The sequence below is a fragment of the Cyprinodon tularosa genome, unplaced genomic scaffold, assembly GCF_016077235.1.
Source record: "Cyprinodon tularosa strain WSP-4 unplaced genomic scaffold, ASM1607723v1 ctg107, whole genome shotgun sequence".
Lineage (NCBI taxonomy): Eukaryota > Metazoa > Chordata > Actinopteri > Cyprinodontiformes > Cyprinodontidae > Cyprinodon > Cyprinodon tularosa.
In genome coordinates this window covers 151,326-175,424 of record NW_024037860.1, presented here as the reverse complement: position 1 = coordinate 175,424, position 24,099 = coordinate 151,326, and the positions used below count along the sequence as shown (strand labels likewise).

The window sequence follows — 24,099 nt, the reverse complement described above, 5'->3', positions numbered from 1 at the left end:
TGTTTTCCTCATACTGTCCTTGGGTTATTGACAAATAATCAAAGACGTGTATAACCAGTAAATTTAGCTGTTGTGTCAATAAATCTAACAAGCGGGTTGTTTTCCTTGGGTTTAGGAAAGGTTGGAGGGGTCATCTCCTCTTGCTAGGTATGACACCTTACAATATGGCAAATTACTACTTTGATCATGGAATAGCATACTTTGTAAATTATTATTTTTGTTTGCGCTATGCCACCAGAAATACTGTTAGCTTGTTACATAACTATACACAACTTTTGAGTCCGATTTTCAGTCTTTCCCTTGAAGTTTATATAAAAATAAAGTGATTAAAGGAAACTTTTTTATAGTTAACAAGTAAAAGCAACTAAAGCAACATCAGAAACTCTGTTTGTTTAAAATGCTATAAATATCCCATGCTAACTAGAAGAAATAAAATCGCTGTTTTTTGTTACAGACTTATTCTGCAACAGATACTATATATTTAGTTTTTGCCATACTTTTCACTTTGTTTTATTTAAAAACGCTGACAAAAAAAGAAAAAAAAAAGAAAAATTGCAACAGCAAAAGCTTCAAGACTGTTGGGCACATTTTTCTGAGCTTTGCACAAAATGGATTCGTTTCGGCACTAGCTGTGCCCAGATCTGTTATTCTGGCTAAATGCTCTTGTGTTTCTAAACATGGTAGCTGCCACCACAATTGCTTTGGACTAGTGAGGATGTCTGTCAGGTTATAAGCAATACCTCGATTTCTTCACATATTATGCATAGCTTTTATTCCTAAATGACCTGGTTTAATTTCATTAGACCAGAGATTTGCATCTTTAAATCTCGTGGTCTTACAATATCTTCGAGTTTCAGCAAAATTCAAGCAAGATGCAAGTGCAGTGGGGTTAGGGTTAGCAATGGTTGAGCTTCTGGATGGTTTTCCTATATTCAAAATACAGCACTATAATGCCATCAAATTGGTTTGTGGGTTTTTTGTCACCTCTCCAGTCAGATCTAAGAAGGATCATGGTGGTTACAAATTTGTTTGATTTACTAATGATTAAACCATATAAATTTTTAGGATGTTCCGCTGTGTCTGCTTGAGCCAAGTCTGAAGATAAAGCAAGTCTTACAGCCTCTGCAGACAGTTTCCTTGATTCAATTACTTGGTCCCTACTCTGGCATCCACCTTCAACTTTGAGAATTATAGAGATAAGTCTGTTCCTTTATATAAAAAAACAAAAACTTTTAACTGGGTGAATTTACAGCAGGTTGACTTCAGTTTAGTAGTAGAGGCAGCTAACAGGTTACCAGTAAAAACAGGATCAACCCGAGCTGAACTCTAAGCAAAGGCAAAGGCTGTAAAAACTTCTGTTCTATTGAAAAGGGAAATCCACTTCCCATCTCCTGTATATGATATTTTTCTTGGCAAAAATACACTAAAGAAAGAGGACAATGTGGGACAGTTAAGTAAGTCACGTCGTTTTTTTTTTTTTCCTTGTCAAAGCTTTGTCCTCCTTTACCCAACTCTACCAGACTTCACAGAGTCTGGCATACTTCTACCATGCACTAAAATTAGATTAAGTCACTAAGTCACAAAGTCACTCCTCATAATTGATAAAAGTCTAATGATTCATTTGGAATTTTGCAGAACCATGCTTTTGAATATAAATGTTATTCTCACCCATCCTAAGCCGCCTTTTTCCTTGTTTCTAATCATAACCCCCTTTAACCTGTCAACACCAAACCACGCTGCTCTTCCCAAAGACCCCTTTGCTACAACGGAGGGGAGTGCCGGCATTGCTCCAGAGCTGGACCTGTTCGCCATGAAACCTGCCGACACGGAGGCTTCCTCTGCCATCACTCCTCCCACCTCTAGCGAAGCGCCGACCATCATCGCCCCAATCGCTTCTCCTGCTCCTTCCTCCACTACTACCACCACCGACACCACCACCACAGAGTCTGCAGCTGCCCCGACTCTAGATTTCTTTGGTGGTAATGTCCTCTCACTCTCATTATGTCTCTCATTGCACTGACCTGCATTATGGCAACCATTGATGAAGGTTTAGATGAATATGACTGTGTTGTTCTTGCTAATGGTTATCTTGATAGTGCCAGTGATAATTTAACAAGCCCCTACATTTCAGATTTGTTTTTCTATTTTTTTGTTCTTTCTTCAGCTAATCAAGCACTTTGACTGCCTCTGTTATAGCTAGAAAAATCTATATGAAAGAACAAACAAACAAAAAAGTACAAAGAAACATTTAATCTTTGTTTTAGGATTGAATTTCTTTTTTTAGGATCAAAATAAAGTCAGATTTTGTTGGGGCATAAATGTTAATGTCATCTTATAAACAGAGGGAAGTCAATTTGTTTTGATTCTTGACTGAATACTAACTGTTTGCCAAATGTCTCAGGGAAGAAAACCGTTTTCTTCTCATCATAGTTATTAGAACCTAAGATCCTTCTGAGAATGCCTGTTAGTAGCTTATGCATCTGAGTTCAAATGGAATATTGGTTGATTTTAGCATTTGGGTTCTTTAAACACGTAAAACTAAATTCATACCTCTGAACAATGGATATTGGATTATATATTAATGAACTTGATGTTTATTTGATTGGAAAAAGAGTAAGAAACAAATATATGAAATGTGTGAGTTTGGAAATATGATAAGATTACACTGTAGTTAAGACAGTTTTCACTATAAAATTACCAATCTGTAAACTTCACATTTTGCACTTGTAATGTAAAAAACATAACACCACACCAACACTCTCAATTCATCAAGTGAAAACAGTAGAGATGGAAATATTAATTTGACATCATTCACATCATAAGTTCTCTTTTATTATTGCAGAGACAGACACAAAACTGCTGCCTTCTTTCACTACCACTGACAACTTCCTTGTAAAATAAAAAAGTGCTAGTTTTATCAATTTTCCGTCACGCTTTATCACTGCTGGGGTCGCGAGGGGTGCTTCAGCTGTCTACGGGCGAGAGGAGGGGTTCACCCTGGACGGGTCACCAGTCCATCGTGGAGCAACACAGAGACAAACAAGCATCCATGCACACACTCACACCTAAGGAGAATTTAGAGAAGCCAATTAAAGGTACACTATGCAACCGGTGTTGATTTTCCAGCGAGGCTCCCCCCAGAGGGCGAAAGTAAAAGTGCACTGTCGTAAATATGCTCAGCTGTTCTCCTGGTTTCTCCGTCAAGCCAGGCGCGGTTGTTTTGAGCTTAGCAGCGAATGACTAATGCTGCGTTCACACTGGACGTAGCTGGCGCGACAGAAGCAGCGAGTTTACATGCAAAGTCAATGGTTGACGCGCGTCAAGGCGCAGCAAAAGGTCCAGCGGCGCGTTTTGAGCAGCAGGCGCAGCACGTCTGAGCAGCTGAAGCAGCGCATCGGGCGCGTTTAACGCAGGGAGAGAGACACAGCGCTGATGATCTCTCCTCTTAAACAGTTTATTGACGCCTAAATTAACTTAAAATGCAGAAATCTGCCGGCAGAATATGCAGTTTGGATTATTTAGATGAAAAACACCTACCAGCTGCCGCGGTGAACCGCTGCTGATGAAGGGGTTCCTTCTGTCGGCGCATCCCTGGTATGTGGGGGTCTGAGCGGCTCCGACAGAAAAAATATTGAAGGCAGGATAATAATCTGAATGAACTGACTGCACTGATTACGTTTTCAGGTGTATTTTCTCACTTAAACACATATTAAAACTACTTTATTCCCACTGATCACAGCAAATATAGCTGCAAGGTAGAGAAAGGATAGTGAAGCTCCGCCCAATGCGCCTCAGACACACTTTTGCACCGCGAAGCCAGAGCAGCAAAGCTGCTTCAGCCGCGCGTCAGAACAAACTGGTACAAGCAGCAAAAATGAAGCAGCAGACGTGCTTTTGCTGCGTGAACGTAGCATTACTGCACAAAGATTGCCACTGTGCTAGCAACGAGCATGCTTTTAACTGGGGGGTGTAGCAGTTCTCGCCGTAAAGCAAGACTGACTCTCACGAGACTTCTGAGCCTGTGGGTGCGGGTCGGTGCTCCTGCAGTTGCAAGTGCAGTATTTCCCCCACAGAGCACCAGGGCGGCCGAGAATACCTTTGTTCAACCTGAAATGACTCATTTAATCATCCATAATGTTATGGAACACATTAATTAACTGAAAAATGTTGCTTAGTGTGCCTTTAACCCAAGGGCGTAGGTTTGATTTGAACTTTGGTAGGGACACTATTGGTCGGGTGTCATTGGTGCTGCAATATGCGTGCCCTTTTTTATGCTCGATGTGAGCATCCGTACTGATAAGACAAATTCATTGTTAAAAGAGAAAAGCATAATTTTGCTACATTAATAAAAATGTTATAAGCTCTACACTCATTAGATGCTTGTTTGAAGTATCGGCGGCTCTGATGAATGTGGAATTAGGACTGTTTTCCACTTTGTAAATGGTTTCATTTGCATGACTTTTAGAGAAGGTAAATACAGTATTTTCTTTTGAAGATATACAATTGTGCAGAGTTAAACCCCACTCTTATATTTGTACCTACTATTCTCTCTCTGTATCAAGCAAAAATAATACATTCATTAAAATATTAACTTCACTATAAAAGTTGAACATCTGGGCTGTAGTTACTCTGTATAGCCCATTCATGTATTTTATCTAGGGCTGAAAAAATTAATCGCAATAATTGATTATTTCAATAATCATCAACTAATTTAGTGAGTGATTCATCATTAACTGGAGAATGGAGACTATAAAACATAATATAAATGTAAAATGTCCCTTTCCCCTACAGAGCAATCCACTTAGATCAGTAATTATACCAAAATTGTAAAAATACAATATATATATATATATATATATATATATATATATATATATATATATATATATATATATATATATATATATATATATATATATATATATATATATATATATATATATATATATATATATATATACATATACATATACATATATATATATAATATATAAGATTAAAAAAAATGTTTTGTCTGTCAATATTCTCCATCCAGTACTCCTCATGTGGAAATATTTTAGTATCACCTGGTTTATTTAGACATCACCTGAAGCACTGAAGGGCAGCTGCTTCACCTACAAGCTGCCCTGCATCATTATTACTGGATATCTGTGTTTCCTATAATCATATAATGTATAAGTGCAATTTTAATAGTAAAGGATTAAATGTAACACAACCTTTTATCATTGTCCTATATTGCTTACTGTCTGACTGTTTAAATAGCTCCTTACTGTATGTCTATTTTATTTTTAGTGGCATCATCTACAAACACAACACTAAGAATGAGCCTAAGTGTATTCAAATATAAAATAATTTTTAACAATTATAAAAGACAATATAACACTATCTTATCTGTAATTTAACATTATCCAAAATAAACAGCCAGATTGAGCAGCATTTTTACCAGACATTAATGTTTGTACTAATTTACTTATAGACTGTGTGGAAATCTATGTAAGATAAAATCAATGTTTATATTCTTCCTTTTTTTGTTCTTGTCTTTATCCTATTTCTAGAAGTATAAATAGTCAATAAAATAGAACTATTATTATGTGGAACCCTAATTGTGCTTTTTAAACGAAAAACAGCAGATGTTTAGGCTCCATTTCTTGTTGTTGTACTCTATAAGAGAAATAACACCTGCTAATAATTATACCTGAACTTTCTCAAAGAGTCATAAAAAAATGGAACCAGTAATAGCAACTAAATATTGGTAAAAAGGAAACACTAACTTTTTCTTTTTCTAGTTGGCTGTGGATAAGAATCAGAAATGTTGATGGCTTACAGCCTTTATTTGCCCATTTTGTGTCTTCAGAACTCCTGGCTGACTCAGAATTTTCGCTTTATAAAAGGAAAAAAAAGGTTTTTGTTTTTTAGTGTACAGGATATTCATTTTTTTTTATTGGGACTAGTTTTGTAGCCTAATATTTATTGTAGTAACCGCAGCATTCTAGTGTGAATAAATTTTCAATTTTGTGCTCCAAGCACACCAGGACTAGAAAACAGCCAATCAGAGAGAGAGAAGGCGGAACCTAAGGCAGAACAACCAATGAGAGTTGAGTTAAACAGCGCAGCACAGTTCCATGCGCTGCTGCGTGAAAGGGACAGGAGAGAGCAGGCAGAGGAGCTGCGAGAGGAAAAGAAGCCACTGCTGCAATAACTACTGCTGTAAATTATAAACATGTTGCTCACATCCAATTATTGGTAGGGACAATTAGGTCGGTTCAAAACTTTGGTAGGGACATGTCCCTATGGTCCCTATGCAAACCTACGCCCATGCTTTAACCTAACAGTTATGTTTTTGGACTGTGGGAGGAAGCCGGAGTACCCAAAGAGAACCCACTCATGCTCAGGGTGAACATGCAAACTCCATGCAAAAAGACTCCGGCCAGGAATCGAACCTGGAACGTACTTGCTGCAAGGCAGCAGAGCTACCCACTGCACTGAGCAGCCCCTGCTAGAGTTCAATTTAAAATAAATCAGACTACTGTTCCACATTTCTCTTTTTTAGGCATTGTCTTGTAAGACTAATTAACATGATCTTACAGTGGATAGTTTTGCTCACAGGAGTTCCAGTGGCTTCTTTAATTAAATGAATACTTGGGGGTGATGGAGTGCTGAAAGACCTTGTTCTTTTGAGTGCAGACAAAGCTCACTTAACAATAGGTACACGTAACATCTGTTGTTTTTGTGTCACTGATTCACTAAGCAAGTACCTACAGAAAGTGAGTCCAGTTTTAGTTTAAAAGGTTGAACTGTAAAGTGCCTTGAGAGGACTTGTGTTGGGAATTGGCACCATATAAATAAACTGAATTGAATTGAAAAGCTGGAGGACACCAAAGAATGTGATTCTTGGTCTTTGACCTGCATATGTGTTGATTGTTCTATAAGTGCCCCAGCCCTGATTCTGTGCCTATTTCGCTTATTTGTTAAAATGTTAAAATCCATGTATATTTTCACATGATTCTTATATTGCATTAATGCGGAAATTAAAAGACAGGGCAAAGTTTAAGTGAATTGAATATTTTAAAAATATTACGCTTCTCTAACAACAGGATTTGTAGAAACTGAAGAGTTTGTGGCAGAGTTGGTATTGTGGCCACCTGAACACAGACGTCACAGATGTGGAGCTACATTGAGACTGCTGATAGAGACCATTTAAAAACACAATGATCTAGAGTCAGTCAGAACATTCCCAAGAAAAGGAACACATTTTAGCTGAGATCTCACCCACTAGAGATTCAATTTGAGAAATTTCCCTAGCCTTTTCCTTGCAGGAAGTTTTTTTAGTTAAGGATATTTAACTTTGCTAAGGGCCTTATCTTCAAAGATTCCAAGTAAGTAGTGCTAAATTGCATTTTCAATATTTTTCGTTGGTTATCTGTAAAAATGAATGCACTAATTTTAAGATTTAAAAGAGAATTTGGTTCCGCTCCATTCAAATGAGTGGATTGCATGTCCTACAGCCAATCTGAGGTGGCCATAAAAGAAGGGAAAGATGCTAAGCCATGTGGCTGGAGGTTATAATAAATAAATAATTAAACTAATTTAATAGATTCAATGATATTAATTTCATGTTTACTGCAGTTTGCATAGTTCAAAATCTCTTTTCCCACAGTAAATGTCTACATTTGCATATCCTCCACTCATGAATTTGCACTGTTTTGTCATTTCAAATATGATCTAGTAATGAAGGCATACGCACAAAAAAAAACTTTGCACAATCTGCTGAAATGCAAATGCAACACATTCTTTTAAGATCTGCTGTCTGTGCAAAAACAGGTTTACAGGTTGTTTAAGATGTGCATTCTTCTGAAGCTCAGGCTCTAAATTCTGTTTTCTTATTTCTGTTGGACAGTTTAAGGGATAAGGACACAATAAATAATATCTGACTAAAACTTTTGTCAAACATTAGTAGACGTTTGTCCTTATGCTGAAATGAATCAATATTCCATTTTAAACTTTGCACTTTCTCCTACTGCATTGCACTGAAAAGTTAAACAGCTGCTTACTCTTTGAAATTAATCTTAAAAATCTCTCTCTACTTTCCCTCATCTCTCTTCTTAACTCATCATGCACCGGACTTGAATCTGAACGTCCATGTGATTGTCTGTCCTTGTTCTTAGATATGTTTGATTCAATGCCTGAGCAAAGCCCTACCGCAGAATCCAAAGCTGCTACCACTCCTAGCGTAGACTTTTTTGGTGCAGGTACAAGAGTTGATGTCCCTCTTTATGTTTGTGGAGCCTCTTCACCTCCTCTGGTTTCCATAGTTACTCTCCTTTGTCAAGTGTTTTTTCCCCCCTCACATGTCCTGACTTGTCCCTCATAGTGGTATGAGAACTGTGCATGTGACCTACTTGTCAGCTACTGGATTGTTTCTGTGGCTGCTTTCTATAAATGTCTTTAATTTCAACCTGCCACGCTAACGCTTTTCTTTGCTCCCCAACCTCCTCGGTTTTCTCCCTTCTCGTGTCCTGCCTCTTGCTTGCGTTTGTAACTTAGACCTACCTGCTTTTTCTCGCGGGCCCTCTCCGTTGCCCGAGTCGGCTCCGGCTGGAGACATTGTGACGGGTGAGTTAAGCTGCCTTGTCTTCACTGCATCCCTTTTATCTCTTCCTTCCTTTATGAGGGGTGCAGACAGATAAGTTTGCATGCTAAGGACGTCTGCATGCACATGCAGGTTAGTTCTCTGTTTCGAACCGCTGCACACTTCAAGGATGTTGAGACATGGAGACGAGGCAGAGATTCTTGTTTCCCTTTGCTTGATGTTCGCAAATCTACTTCAATCTTTAGGAAAAGGCAGAAGAAGTCCAATAAAACCTCCTTTTTATTTTTCCCTGATAACAGAACATTAGAATTCCTCTCATCATGTGATTTCCCATTTCTTTTCAGATACGTTTACATCTCCAGCTCCAACCACCAGTCCTACTCCTTCTGCTGCCGCTGCCACTACTCCTGCACTGCAAGTTTCCTCTCCACCGAAACCAGAGCCTGAGCCAGTTATTGACCTATTGGGTAATGAACACATAATACGCAAACTCGCTCAGTATTATATCCGCTGTCTGTGGCATCTACCTGAATGGAAAGATAACATGTTGTTTTCCCTTTCTAGCATCAGCTCCATTTAGTTACACAAGTAGCAGCTGCCATCTCATCACATAGTTTTGACACATAAGAAACAAACAAGTCAATATACGTACGTTATACATTTATCAATCACTCAACAAATCAATCAATTAGTCTTTCAACTTCAATTTGCATTTTAATCGAGTTTACAGTTTTAGTACAAACTGTTCATCACATGCATGACATATGCTTTATCCTTGAGAGGCTACAGTTTGAGATATCAAAACACCTCGGCACAAGAAAAGCACATTTAAACACGAGACAAACATTTCAGCACAGGCCTACATTGGAGGCTTAGGAGTCAGTCTATCTAGTATTTGAGCATCAGCTGTGTGTTTGCGAGTGAGTGTGTCGAATTTGTCCATGATTGCTGTCTAAAGGCCATTGTCCTTGATAAGATGGTAGTTTTATCAACTGGTGCTATAGTTCTGAATGCATCCACAGGTGTCCGCAGGTAGGGGGGGGGGGGGGGGTGGAGCCGGCAGTTCAGGGCCCTTCCACCTTAAGTTCCAGGGGAGTTTTGATGAAGTTGGAGCTGAAATCATAAATACACTTTTGTTTTGAGAGCAAGCTGCACAGAATTTTTCATCAGCCTTGAAGTCTTTGTCGCTGGGCTCCACATGGCCAATCCAATATTTCTAATTTGTTGGGCTTGTTCTGCCCTAAAGCGAGCGTACACATCAAAAATTTTACCTGATTTGAGTTCAACAACTGCAGCCAGCTTGCATTCCATCGCACCCAACATACGACTTACCTCCCGGTCCTGCTCATTCACAGCCTTTGTGAGCACGTCAACCGCTGCCGGCCGCCTAATCATTGCCAAATTGCAGCCAACATCCTCTGTAATTGTATATACATTAGGCATCCTTAAAATCCAAATCAGAGTATCATAAATCCAAACATGTATACTTCTTCCACGTCCTCAACTGACAGCATCGTAAAACACACCATTATCCAATCCTTCCAGGAATTCAGGGTATATCTCACTAAGTATGTCCCATCAGGACAGGACAGGTCCCATTTAGCTTGTCTTACAGTTTAGATTATTTTTTTCAATTGCATTGAGAGACCAGCGGACCATGAGCCATTGTTCGATTCGGGTGATATGAAGAGAGTGCTCAGAAAGTCAAGACACAGCAAAAAGCAAGGATAGAGTAGGGAAGAACAGGAGCAGCAGGAAAATGCGACCGCCTACGCCAAGAGCAGAACAGAGAGAGATTAGAACATGTTTATATCTCAGGAAAACACCATCAGACTCAAGAGCTAATGACCAAAAGACAAACCCAGGCAAAAAATAAAATATCTGGTATCTGAATTATAACCATCAGGACTTGGGAAAACAGTTAGACAAAATTAAATCTAACCAAAAAAAATAGTAAAAACTGATTGTATGATTTACTTACCTAATTTTCTCTTGTAGCTCGAAATAGGTTCCAATCAAACTGTGCTATTAGGTAATATTCCTACCAACTGAAGCTCATTTCAAATTTATGTCAATTTAATCAGTATACATTGAATTTGATTGCCTTTTTTTGTTTGTTTTTTGCCCAGATTTAATTAGAACCAAAAGAAATGAAAAATTCACTACATCAGTATTGTGTTGCTTCGTTTTCAGAAAACAGAACATTAGATTTGTGTCTATGACTTCATGCAAACAGGAAAAGGGAACAGACTGATATGCTATATTTTCATCTGAGCAATAAATGTCTTGATAAAGGAAGTTAAATGGAAGTTGGAAGGGATGAAACGGCAAAATGTAGGGAGGAAATTGGTGCATGAATCAGCAAAGAGAAAAACAGACCCACCGCTGACACAGTACAATACAAAACTACCTCAGAGTGAAGTATCCTACTACTGGTTTCATTTTAAAGTCCCAGCCAACTGTGAATCAAAATTTCAGATGCTATTGATTGATTTGTACAATAGCTCATCTACACCTCCCTTACTTTGATTAATGATTTCTATGTAAAGTTTAGTACCACAACAGAATGGAGCCAGGAAGACACAACCCAAGGTAGCAGTTAACCAGTTTATATTCCGGAAAAAAAGAGAATAGCTTCCTCAGATGAACTCAGAATCCAAAATGAGTGAAGATCAGCTAAATCAAGGGACAAAAATTCAACATCCTAAATAATCAGAATCCACTGAAGGTCCAGCAGTCTGAATCCAAATATCCAAAATCCAATTGGCAAGTCAAGACAGTGAGAGATAGCAGGGGTTGTACACTGCAAAGCAATCCAAGTAGACTGATGACATACTAACTCCAAATGGGCAACAGCTTTGGCAGGGTCTGAAACAGTCCAGGTTTCATCACAAGAAGGCTGATAAATAATTGAGATGACAGTTGGTTTGAACTCTGAGTCAGGGCTGAAGACAATGGCAGGCTACTGGAGAGAAACTGAGAAATAGGCAGCAGAACAGGTGCAATCACTTAGGATAATCAGGCAGAGGGAAATGGTGCATTTATGGTATACTGGGAAAACCTAAGAACAGATGAAACTGTGACATTCTAAAAAAAAGATGTCAAAGGACTCCAGTTACTGTGTACAGCTCCTTAATAAACACTCTGCCTTCACCCAGGCTCCCAAGAAACCCATCACAAAATGAAATAGCTACTTGCTTGTGTCTGTCTGAGAAACTGACAGATGTTGAAGCGTCTGAAGATGATCACAGGCCCCCCTACAGAAACCCTTACAGTTTACCTACAAACCAACAGTTTGGTAGATAATGCAATCAACCATGGACAACATTTCATCCTGCATCATCTCAAAGATCCTGTTTGTGAACATCTTCTCAACCTTCAATACCATCAGACCAAATATCCTTCATCCTCTTCCATTTCTCAAAACCTTGGATAGTTTTCATACATAGACCCTGTTTAGAGGAAGGTCCAACAGAGACTGTAGTTCCTGCAGCAACTCCAGAGGAGAGCTGATCATTTTCTACACATCCACCATTCAGTCTGTCCTGTGTTTGTCCATCATTGTCTTTTTGGATGTAGTAAGATAGGTACAACATACAACAAACTATTTGGGTGGCAGAGAGTATCATCTGACTGTCCCTCAAGAAAAGCCAAGGAAACATCTCTACAAATGCTACACACCCTGAACTCACTCTAACATTGACTTCACTTAAAGCTGGATTCTGCGGTGAACCCTTTACAAAAAACCCAAAGAAAGTTTCTTCCAATATCTGAGAAGTACTTATCAGTCAAACCTCCCTGATCAACAGCATGCATGTCTGCACAAATCTAACCATGTCTTCCTCATTGACCAACATAGCTGGATACGGCTCTTCTTTGTTCTGATATTTACAAGAGGTGTAAAGAGGCCCCTCTCTCAGCAACAATCACTTTTATGGTCCTGTGGCACATTCTGTTAGCCAATTCAAGTGTATCATGTAGAAAGGCAAGTGATCATTTATAAGATCCAGTGTAATAATGTTAGAACAGCTGAAAACCATTCCATTGATTACAATAGCCATTAAGTTAATCTTCATTCAGCTATTTGAGTATTTAGAAAACCAGCATTCAAGCAATCGACTACATTCTCAGTGGCCAGAAAAAACAAACTTCCAACTGAAATTCATTAGTCTACTCTTGTTCTGAGGAATAAGGACTATTCCATGAGAGAAACAGTGTGTACTACTTCTTTGAAAAAGCAAACCAAACTAGGAGCAGAGGCCCAGGTACAAAGCTGAGCAGGAAAATAAGCACATCAGATTCTCTGAACTATTCCTCACACATCGTCTGCAGCGAGCTTTATTAAAGGTGTAGTGGAGGATGTTCTTTTTCCGGGTGGATCATCAAAATAAGTGGTTCTCCTAATTGTCAATCGTTATGGTGTTCAGGATCCTGGCCAATGCTTGCTAATGTTCACGTAAGGCCGTCCTACCTGCCTGTCCCCGTTTTCACCTAACCCTATACCAAGAAATACCTGGCTGCGAAGAACTACCTCCCCTCTCGTACACTAATAATAAAACTGATTGAAATATGAACGCAAAAAAGGGAACTTTTAAACATATTTTTAATGTTTTCATATTTCTTATGCACGGGTGCCCTAAAATTGAGAATTTTGGTCGGAGGTACAGGGTTGTGCATGTGCATTTTTTTTAAGTGGAGAGTGTGTGTCTTTTCAAAAATACGTGAAACTCCTCTATACCTTTTAGTGGTATCTGCACAACTCCAGACTCAACTTTAACAGTGAAGTGGTGACTTTGGGACGCTGGCTTTCTAGGTAGAACGGTAAACAGTGTCGTATCTGAGACTATTTAACGACAGGAAATGATTAAGAAAGGCAAATTAACACTGGATGGAAGAACTCTGCAAAAATGGTGCATAGACAGATAAATCATATTTTGAGGGGTTTAGATCACAAAAAGCAACAGTTGTGAGAGGCAGAAAGTAGATGGTGTGCAGAAGCATCAGTGTCTGAAACGGTTCGGTCATTTTTCTCAACTCTGATAATTGACTTCTTCAGACCTGATACTTTAACTGTATATAGTCCTATCCAATATTTCCAAAATCTTGCAAGCCTTTGCAGAGTTATCAATGATCCATAAGACAATTGTTGCTTTTCATTTTTTTTTATATTTGTCAAAACTCAAATATTTTGAGTGTTGTTACCTCCTAACTGTATCAGTCTGTCAAAAGTTATAGGTATGTGCTTTAAAAGGGGATGTCATGATTTCAGCTCTCTGCTATTACTACAGCATTCTATCCCTCCTTGTTATGTGATTCAGGAGTGACCTTTCACCCCTCTCTGTATATGTCCCTGCAGACTCCTTCAGCGGCCCTGTGGAGGAGAAGCAAAGCTCTGCTCCTGCTGTTCCAGGAGAAGACCTGCTGGGAGGTTAGACTAAATCTTCTTCACAACATCCGAGTATTTAGTGCAAGTTATGGTTACATTAGATAGTAAAAGGTCTTGAAATCCAAAATGGGAAAATGTCAGTAGCAAACATTCTCTGCCACGACAGAAAGTAACGCAATGACTAATGATGGAAACACATTAGCCAGATTAATGTTGCTATTTTGCAGACTTGGCAAGCATGGTTGGATGAAACGCACAGCAGTTTCAAAGTGACTTAGGGCTCATGTAAAATCTTTCACCTAATGCAGCCTTTAGGAATGGCTCTGCCTCCCTCTCGTCTGGTTCATTTGATTTAAAGTGGAGCAGTTAGAACAACTAATTCAGTTTAGCTAGAAATCAAAGCGTCAGCATGTTTCATCAGTGTGCTGATGTCTGTGTTTATTTTCTGTATGCAGCAACAGATTGTCTCCCCTGGTGAAGATGTGAAAAAATCTTCACCAGGCAGAGGTCTGACCCACATGCAGAACACACTTCTGGAGGCAGAAGACAGTTTTAAAAGTTTATAAAGTAGTAAGGAGATCTGGAGACGAAATCTGGAACTGAGATTTCTGGGGCTTGGGACATGTCAGCTCTCTGGGAAACACGGCTAAAATGATTTCTCTTGTGGAGGGAGGAGTGAGCAGAGTCCGATCTGAGGAAGTATCATGATGGAAGATTAGAAGCTTGGAGCAAGGGAGAACCATAGAACATCTTGGCAAACGACTAAAGTAATTACACCGGACCCTAAACAGGGCAGCAAAGCAGGAAGGGGCACCCTTGGTGTGTCACAGCTTTCCATTTTAAACAGTAAAATTATTTATGGCGGCCATGTAATATGATCGTTCAATGCTCGTATTACACACTTAGGTAGAGTTTCTAATTTCAGATGCGTATGTGCTCCAGTTTGGGCTAGGAAGAAACAAAACACAACATCTGGTTTCATGTTCACTTCAAACCAAGGTGCTTCTTCTACTTGGTGCTTTTTCTACAGGATAATACCCAACGCCTACTGTTATTACTGCCCACACAGCAGATGTTGGTAGTTTGACCTGCTAAGAAAATACATATCTGATTTCTCATCAGGTTGTTCAAGATGCTGTTTTTTTAGGTGATCATATATTACCTATAAATTTCTAACTTTCAAACATTGTACTGTTTAATTTATTTTCCCATGTCACAAAAGCTCATCTTTGCTCAGAGCCCCGTTGCTGAACCCATTGCTCTGGAGTGTTCTCTTTAGCATCTGGTGTAAATTTCAGTTTTTAAACATATATATGCCACTTTGCTGTGCTGTTATGCGTCTGGTGTATTAACTGCTTAACTTTGAATCAACCTAGGAGATCAGGACAGAGGAATAATTAGTAGATGGTGATGTTATGAGATGAACTGAGGCTTTGAGACATGTGTTGAGTAGTGGAGGAGGTGTTTCGAGGCTTTCTTCATGTAGCGGAGGAACCAAAATTGATGAGGTCCAGAGACTTGCTACCGCTATACCATGTGACTGGTATGGTGGTACGCTGGAAAAAACGACCTAGAAATAAGTTAAAATTACCTACATTTTGTATTCACCCTTAATTTGAGTAGGTAAATTAGTTTGCTAATGGAATGAGTAATTTTACTGTTAATATAAGATAATTAGATAACATGCACTTGAAACAAGCCAATGCAATTGTGTTTTCTTATTTTAAATGTAAATGGTCTTGTTCCATTGACAAAATGTCTCGTTTTCCTCCTCAATCCCAGAACAAATGCACTTATTTTAAGAAAAAATTAGGAGATTTCAATTTTTTTCCAGTGTAGCAAGTGGTTCGGCTCGCCCGTGAACTTTGACAGGCATTTAAACAGCCTCAGTATTTAGTCAAGATGCAGGAGTTCGTAGGGGAGTTACAGTCAGTTGAGTATTTGGATAGAATTTGGATATACTCTAAGAATAGATGGGTTGGAAAAACCACCAATATAGTTGGTCAAACAGGTTTGGTTATTATAACAAATAAACAATATTAGAATCAGAAACCAAGCCATTGGTTTCGGTGGCATTGTTAGTGTTAAGTAGTATTCAGTGATAGTGGTGTCAGCTGTAGAAGTTTGCCATTCAAAATTAGGGTTACTAGTTCAAGTCCCGGCTTATTGTCCTTGGCTTATTGTGGTTAAATTGACCAATATGTATTGATGTGGTCTTTTACCAACATAGTTTGGGTAGAAACAAAAAAAAAAAAATGTATTGGTTATTTTAACCAAAAATTGGTTGGACACATAACTTCAAACCAGGTTGAAACCAAAAACTGTGGGAAAAAAAATATTATTTTTGAACAAAAATGACATTTTTCATGTTGCTATAAGAGAAGAGACAGAGCAATGCATATTTTCAACTAAGACATAACTTAGGACAGAGAAATTTAAGACTTTGGTGCTCATTTATATTATACAAGTTTGACATGCATGAGATCTTACCAAATTCTGCTTTTTGAAAATTGAATTTAATAAAAATCTTCTACACTCTGCTATGCAACTGGACATAGATCAGCATAAGAGCATAATAACAGAAATAATTTACCAAACAACAAAATCAACATTCTTCTTTATCGTGTCAATCCTTAAGGGCAGATTATACTTCTGCAACCGCACACATCAAATGTCGCTTGGGTCTGGTCACGAAACAGTTTTTCTGGTATGCTTCTGCAACGTCGGTCTGGAATTTCTAGGGACACACAGCAGTTTCTCGCCAAAGCGAAGAACCTCCCGCAAGGGGCGTGGTCATGCACAGAGACAGATTTGACGGTTGCAGAGGCTATGCATCAGAAGCATAAATTGGCCTTTAGACCCAAATTCCTTAGGTGAGCTGAAAAGAAGATAGTATATGTTTATGAGCACCTGAATTTATTGATTTACTGAAATATGGAAATTAGCTTAAGGTCAGTCCAGAAATTTTACTGGTAATTAATTTATTTTATAATAGACATGTTATATATATATTAGTTATGTATCTGTAATCTTTTAATAGCTCATTTATTATTTTTGTATATGCATTATTCATATTATGCCCCCTACAATTTAGGTTTGTAAATTCTTAAAAGGTAGCAACTTAGTCTGAATGGGTGAGTATAAGCAGCACTTGATAAAGTAAAACAAAGAGTCAGGCTCAATATTTGGCCAGAAATCACTAATTTTTGTCTTTGCTCAACTTTAAATTATGCATAATAAACCCATTAATAACTTAAATGTATTTACAGAGCAATTAACATATATTTAAACTGTGTATTAGGGGTTCCAAAATGTTGCTGTCTTGTTTGAATCTGAGTATAAACCCAATTATATCAGCACTAAAAGTGTGTTGAAATGAGTCTGAATGTTGGGTCTGTCCTGTTTTGTCCTGTCCAGGCCTGATCTCCCCCACTCTTGCTCCCACGGCTGCTCCAGCCGTGGCTCCAGCTCCCGTGCAGAACAACCTCCTGGAGACTGGCTTCGATGCCCTGGCCTCGCTTCCATCCCTGACTCCCCCATTACCAGCTGCAGCCTCAGCAGTACCCATAGCTCCAACTGCAGCAGCAACAGAACCTGCATCTACCACACCAGTGCCCTCTGGTGGCTTTGATGCCTCAAGTAGGTAGAATTTAGGGTTTCACTCTGAAAACTTGTTGCTTTGTAATACCGTGTGTAACAAACTGAATGCATTTAGTTCATAGCTGCTCTGCTTGGTGTGCTTTATTGGGCTTTGTTTGATTATCAGAGGAGTTTTTGAAGCAGACTGACTGAGTTTTCCTTTCCTACTGACAGCTTGGGTTCTGCATGACTGAGGCACTGAAACTCACCGCTCTCACTGGCCTCCTGATGAAAAACTGTTCTTCTTGCTGACTGCTTTCTTTCCTCAGCACTGCTGCTTGACTCTGTCTTACTCTTTCTGCACTTTTCACGAATGCTGTGCTTTCTCCACTTCCCACCCATTCCACCCACTCTTCCATCTTCCTTGTCTTTCTCTCTGCTGAACACGTCTCTTATTCTGCTCTCCTTCTGCATCATCTCCCTCCCTCATCCTCTCCTCCATCCTCGCTGGGTCATTGCTTGTTTCATCTAATCTATAAATGGTGAGTTTAACTCTGCAGTGCATTGCTGCATGTGCAGTTTGGACGCTTGGTGCTCCCTCTCTCTGTCTTTCAAGGCCTCCTGCCTTTGCATGCTGCAAAAGGACTCACATCTATGGAGAGCTGTTTCATTCAAAATTACGGAATTAAATAAATAAATAAATGCTGCTTTTAATAAATATTCTATTAAATAAATAAATCTCACTATGAAGTTAAACTTAATAAATACTTTAAAAAAGACATTTCATCTTATTCTATTTTTATTTTGTTTCATTTATTTCATGAGGGAGTTTTTTTATATATACTTTTATTTTGTAAGGCTACTTTACATATTTAAAAGACTTTTATTTTTTCATTTTCAGCTCCTTTCATTTCATGTTGTCACATTCAGTTTTTTCCTGTGTGGCAGCGCTGGTCAGAGGTCAGCCATTCAAAGGAAATCAGAAACTACCTTGCAAAAGAAGATGCAGGAGAAGAAGAAAATAATCAATGGCAATTATTTGGCGGTGTTTTGCAGAAAGGTTTTTATCTTTCTAAATGTATTTTGTACTGATTTACAATGTCTGAAAAGCATCTCAGACTTATTGAGAGAAGCTGCTAACCATCCTGAAGGGTTAAATGGTAGCATAGCAGACATCTCATACTAAGTATCATACCGAGTTGCCCTGCAAATAAGATTGCAAAACTCTATCATAAAAAAATTAATCTAGAAGTAAATAATTAGAAAAAAAAATTTAAAATTAAATCTTGAAATAGATTTAAAAATAATGCAATACAAATTAATTTAAAATTTAATTTTATTTAGCTTTACTTGATGGTGACATTTATTCATTTCGTAGTGTATTTATTAGTAAATTAATCAATAACAGCATTTATTTATTTATTGTATTTATTAAATTTTGATTAAAATGGTTCTCCATACACGTCTACTGCATGAGAAAAGCTTTATTATCATCACTTTATATTTATCTGCAGCTGGATTTTTTTTAAAGGTAACCATGTGCCACCAGGACCTATTGCTATTCATACTTGTATCCATGCCTGCAGCAGGTAGGAGGGCCCAGAACCAGCCCCTGAAATTATCAACTTATGGCCAGTAATTATTTTTTTCCCCCATAAAAAAACATTTGTAAAAAAAAATACTGCACAAAGGCTTTATATACATCAAATCTCTTCCTATTATTATGTGTCCTTTCAATTCCCTCAGAATGCTTCAGTCACTAATGCACTATTAAAGTCTATTAAATTACACCTTTAAAGTCTCCATCACTTTTATATAGCAGCAGTACTGCAACTCTAACCCAAAGCACATGTCTTAAGCTGCAGGTACAGCCTGTTATTTGGATCGCTATTACCTGCAAAATTTCTATTTATAAAAATGCATTTTTTTCATTTATTTATATTAATAAGAATTATTAGAAATATTTTTTGTCCAATAATGCACATTATTAATTTATTTTAACTCTTGCTTTGCAAATCAAAATATTTTCTGCTCCTGGAATGTCATAAAGATTAGAATTTGTAACTGACTGTAGCTGACTTTAATGTGATATAAGAGAAGAAGCCAGAGAGGTTGGTTGAAGATATATTATATTGACAGAAGCATAATATTACATTAAAAAGTAAGGACAGATTAAAACATTAAGCAATGTAAGCTCACCCTATTCTAAGAAATAATAGTTTGCATCAATAGGATCTCAATTTTTATCTAACATTTCAGAAAGGCTAAGCAGTGAAGCATACAAGGAGAACAGAATTCTTTAAACTTGTCTTTTTGCATAACATCTCTATTTAATTCAGTTTATTTCTATAGCGCTAATTCATAACACATCATCTCAAGGCACTTTACAGTTCACCAGATCATCCAGTCAAATTGATTCAAAGTTTTCTATCTAAGGAAAACCAGTTGATTGCATTGACTCATTGACTCGAAGGCAATCCCTCACACTAAGCATGCATGTAGCGACAGTGGAGAGGAAAAACTCCCGTTTAACAGGAAGAAACCTCCAGCACAACCAGGCTTAGAGTGAGCAGCCATCTGCCGAGGCAGACTGGGGTTCAAGGAGATAGAAGCAGACATAGAAAAAAAGCAGAGATACAAAAGGCAACTATAAAAGGTGGCCCCATCCAGGAAACAAACAGCCAGGCAGACGAGCTCTGAGCCAGCTCCCATGTCATAGGATGAAGAGAGCACATCCAGCCTAGATTAAGGTTTGACAGTAATCTCAGAGGGCCAGGTGAGAAGGTGAAGGTTTCTTCGCCCAAAGGTTTAAAACTTATAGTACGATAAAAGACACATTTTTAAATTTTCTACCAAATTCTCTTGTTATTTTGTGCCAGTAAACTGAGAGATCAACATTTGGAGGAAGGGGTGAAGTATCTGGGTTCACAAGGATTCCCAAACAGCTGGTTAGTTAAGCAGGACTGGCTGATGGTCAGATAAGACACAGCATCATTGTTAAGTTGGCATGTAGCAATTTTTTATAAAAATTTACAATCATAAACACATCTGTCCGCTTTATCTGAATGCGACCTTCTCTTGTTTTTCCTATTTTGAAAGGTTGGCAAGGAAATGGACCTCTGTCCTGGATAATGTTTTAATATCCATATAAACATAAAGTCTTGGCTAAGTTACAAAATACCAATTTCAGTCCTCAATTACCTGTTGTCCTGCATCTTCTATAAGCGTCTCTATTTCCACACACTGAATAAAATGGCTGAATTTCCTCTTCAGCATGCAGGCAAGTTCTTCAGAGTCTTGCTAGTGACCCACATGTTTGGCTCAGATCTATTGAAGCACAGACACATCTAAAAGGTGCAGGATACCAGACCTCAGGGGCTGAATTTAAAGAAGTCTTTTTTTAAAAATCTGTTAGTAAATCTTTTATTGGTTGGCAGAATTGAATCAAAAAATTAATTTGATTATTCTGTTTAACTCTGAGATTATGACAGATTAGGGAACTTCATTTAATTTTACATATCATCCCCAGGTTGTCATTCAGTGTAGAGGAGGCTGCGGTAAAAAAACAAACAAAAAACAATTACATGAATTAACTGACAAAAATGTAGAACAAATATCAGAACAGCCTGTGAGGAAAAGCTTTTTTTTGGTCTTGGTGGCACCAGGTTCCCAACCTTTGGTTTTATCTCATGTCTGAACAACTAGCCAAGTGAGTGTAGCTGAATGCTCGGTCATTTACGGCTCAGTGGATGCCATGCACAGCTGTCTACAGATGCTGCCACAGCTGGATTGTCCTCCTTGTCTTTGCACTGCCTCCCATGTCTGTCCTCTGCCTGCTTCAGCCAGATAATGCAGCTTCCAGTTTTTAATGGCTACTGTTTCCTGTGATGCCCTCCCCTCTCCTCCAGTGTTCGGTGGGTTAGGCGAATTGCTTATGCCTGCGGTAACGCCACAGAGCACAGGAGGAAGCACGGCTGGAAGCACAGCAGGCAGCATAGGGACTCCCATCGCGGCAGGAGGCATATCAGCCATCCCTCCTGCCACCCCGCCTCCTCCCAAAACAATCGGAGGAGATCTGGACTCATCGCTGGCCAACCTGGTTGGAGGTAAACAGAGATTAAATTTCTTTTTTCTTTTTTTTTACCTGCAGTTGTTCAAATGTAATTGTTTTTGTGTATTTTTTTCAGACCTTGGAATGAAGAAAAAGTAAGTGTGTGATTAAGTATATGACTTATGCAACAATAACATAAAACAAAGGTAGCCATTAGAATAACAATCCCCAGTAAATCATACAGATCTCTTATCTTATGTTTTAAAGAGATCCTCTCAGTGAGAAGAAGCTGACAGGAGGAGCCAACTGGATGCCGCAGGTCGCTCCTACCAGCTGGGGGACTCCAGGAGCCCCCATGGTGAGAACTACAATCCCGGTTGAAACACAGTGAATTGAAAACTTGTTTTTAAGCCTCAAGTTAAAGTAGCTCTTTTAATGCCTAGTATATCATAAAATTGCATCAATATTTATTCGCTTTTGTTCAAAAATACTTTATTATTTACAGTACATATCACAAAGACATATCCAGTTCATGATCCGGTCAATACTGGTCTTGGGAGCCAGAGCCACGATCAGACGTACCCTTTAATTAACACCATAATCAACTGGCTAGTAAACAGACCTGATCTGAATTCTGTTGAGAAGTTATGCAGTATTTTCTAGAGGCTGACAGACACTAGATCAAACGATATAGATTATCTAAAAGCTCAAACTTTACAGTTTCTTATTTTTTATTCATCATTCTGGTTTTAATTGCTGTTCAGTGATTACAGATCTTACAGAGGCTGCAGGATTTAAGAAAACTTATTTAGCACTCTATCCGTGTCCTTGTTTAGGCTGCTGTTGCCCCCGTTGCACCAGGAGCAGCTCCCCCTGGGGCACCTATGGTGCCAACAATGAGCGCACAGCCTGGCTTTGGCATGGTGAGCTTTATTTTCTCTTTCTCTGTAGAGAATTTAAGAATAAAATCCCAGATTAATGATAAAACGCTTGAATTGATGTAAACAATTTAATCAGTTCCAACACTCTTGGATGTTTAGGAGTCACTGTTACCTATGAAATATATTGGTGAATCGTTCATAACAAAGTCTAGGATACAGTTGGAGGGTAAATAATGATTCCTGATTCAACCTATTTTCCCTGCAGCCCCCTGCAGGAGGGCCGGGAGTTCCAGTGATGCAGCCCATGATGAGCCAGCCTATGATGGGACAGCCCATGATGAGACCCGCGTTCACTGGGCTTCCTGGAGCTGCACCTGGAGCCGCTGCACCAGGAGCACCGGTAACCCATCGTACCCAACAGAAAGATTACCTGTTCCTTACTAAGGCATTTATTCAGTATTTTGGAAAAGCATTTTTAAACTAAATGCCATGCTTATCAGCTAATTAACCCAAAACATCTGCAAAAATTTTCTGCACCTGTTACGTACCCAAGGTCTAGGGGTGTCCAGAGGAAAATAAGTGGAATGTTAAATTATTTATTACAAAAGATGATTTCACAGAACCAAAAAACACAATACAACTTAACCCAATTAAAATTAAGGAAAATGGACAACAAATTCAAGAATGGTTAAGTGCAAATTAAATTACAAAATGTCCAAACAAGAGTTTAAGGTGAACTCAAAACAACCCAAAAGAAAAAACAAAGGAGAAAGTCTGCAAACTGCCTTAGACATACTTATGCAAAGTTGAGTGGGAGGAAAAGTGTGATAGGAAAAGATTTCCGTAAAAATTCAAAAAATATCCACTGGACTGGTTTTCAAGATTTGAAGACGTTTCGCCACCTCTCCAGGAAGCTTTCTCAATTCAAATGTCTGGATCCGCAGTGAGTTTGAGTCTTATATAGACAACGCCTTGTATCGCTTGGAAACATGCAAATCTAACTGATCGGTTAGATTTGAATTGAGATCTAACCGATCCAGACATTTGAATTGAGAAAGCTTCCTGGAGAGGTGGCGAAACGTCTTCAAATCTTGAAAACCAGTCCAGTGGATATTTTTTGAATTTTTACGGAATGACTATGACCTGGATGACTGAGAACCTTCATCAGCGATAGGAAAAGATGAACATGGATAGACCTTAAAAGGATCATTCAACCAAATCTATTCAAGAATTTGAAGGCATTCTTTGAGTTTATCTGGAGCAGGAAATATCAGCTAAATGCATTGAGGTTGTAACTTGATCATATGCAAGTAAGTTCAGGGTTTATAAATGATTTAGGAGTTAAATGATGCAGCAGAGTTCAAACAGCTATTCTGTACAATGGTATTGATCCTTACCTCTTTGATCATCAAGTGCAAAACTGGATTTAAAGGGTCTTGATGTTGCTTGTTTGTCTAGCTTTCTTCAGGACCTGCAAATCAGAGCCCCAAGAAGCCCAAGGACCCTCTGGCAGATCTAGACCTCAAGGACTTCTTGTAATATTCCAGGTACAAAATGCTAATTTTTTTCTTCCTTCTTTGTCTTTGGAGATGTTTTATCTTAAGGAATAAGT

At 38.5% G+C, this 24,099-nt stretch overlaps 1 protein-coding gene across 8 annotated transcripts in view; it reads left to right on the top strand.

Moving 5' to 3' along the window:
* Nucleotides 1–24,099, top strand: part of LOC119785722 (clathrin coat assembly protein AP180-like) — a 91,959-nt gene that overhangs the window by 64,295 nt on the left and 3,565 nt on the right. For 4 of the 8 annotated variants that reach the window (XM_038288493.1, XM_038288486.1, XM_038288502.1 and 1 more), the window contains 12 exons: nucleotides 1,752–1,979; nucleotides 8,166–8,249; nucleotides 8,545–8,613; nucleotides 8,935–9,057; nucleotides 13,947–14,018; nucleotides 17,394–17,615; nucleotides 21,464–21,661; nucleotides 21,743–21,761; nucleotides 21,874–21,964; nucleotides 22,443–22,529; nucleotides 22,753–22,887; nucleotides 23,946–24,034. In XM_038288493.1, the coding sequence (XP_038144421.1) occupies nucleotides 1,752–1,979; nucleotides 8,166–8,249; nucleotides 8,545–8,613; nucleotides 8,935–9,057; nucleotides 13,947–14,018; nucleotides 17,394–17,615; nucleotides 21,464–21,661; nucleotides 21,743–21,761; nucleotides 21,874–21,964; nucleotides 22,443–22,529; nucleotides 22,753–22,887; nucleotides 23,946–24,026 (1,409 nt within the window). In that variant the 3' untranslated portion in view covers nucleotides 24,027–24,034. The remainder of the gene's footprint in view (nucleotides 1–1,751; nucleotides 1,980–8,165; nucleotides 8,250–8,544; nucleotides 8,614–8,934; nucleotides 9,058–13,946; nucleotides 14,019–17,393; nucleotides 17,616–21,463; nucleotides 21,662–21,742; nucleotides 21,762–21,873; nucleotides 21,965–22,442; nucleotides 22,530–22,752; nucleotides 22,888–23,945; nucleotides 24,035–24,099) is intronic. The other 4 variants (XM_038288509.1, XM_038288538.1, XM_038288518.1 and 1 more) reach the window with 4 other exon arrangements.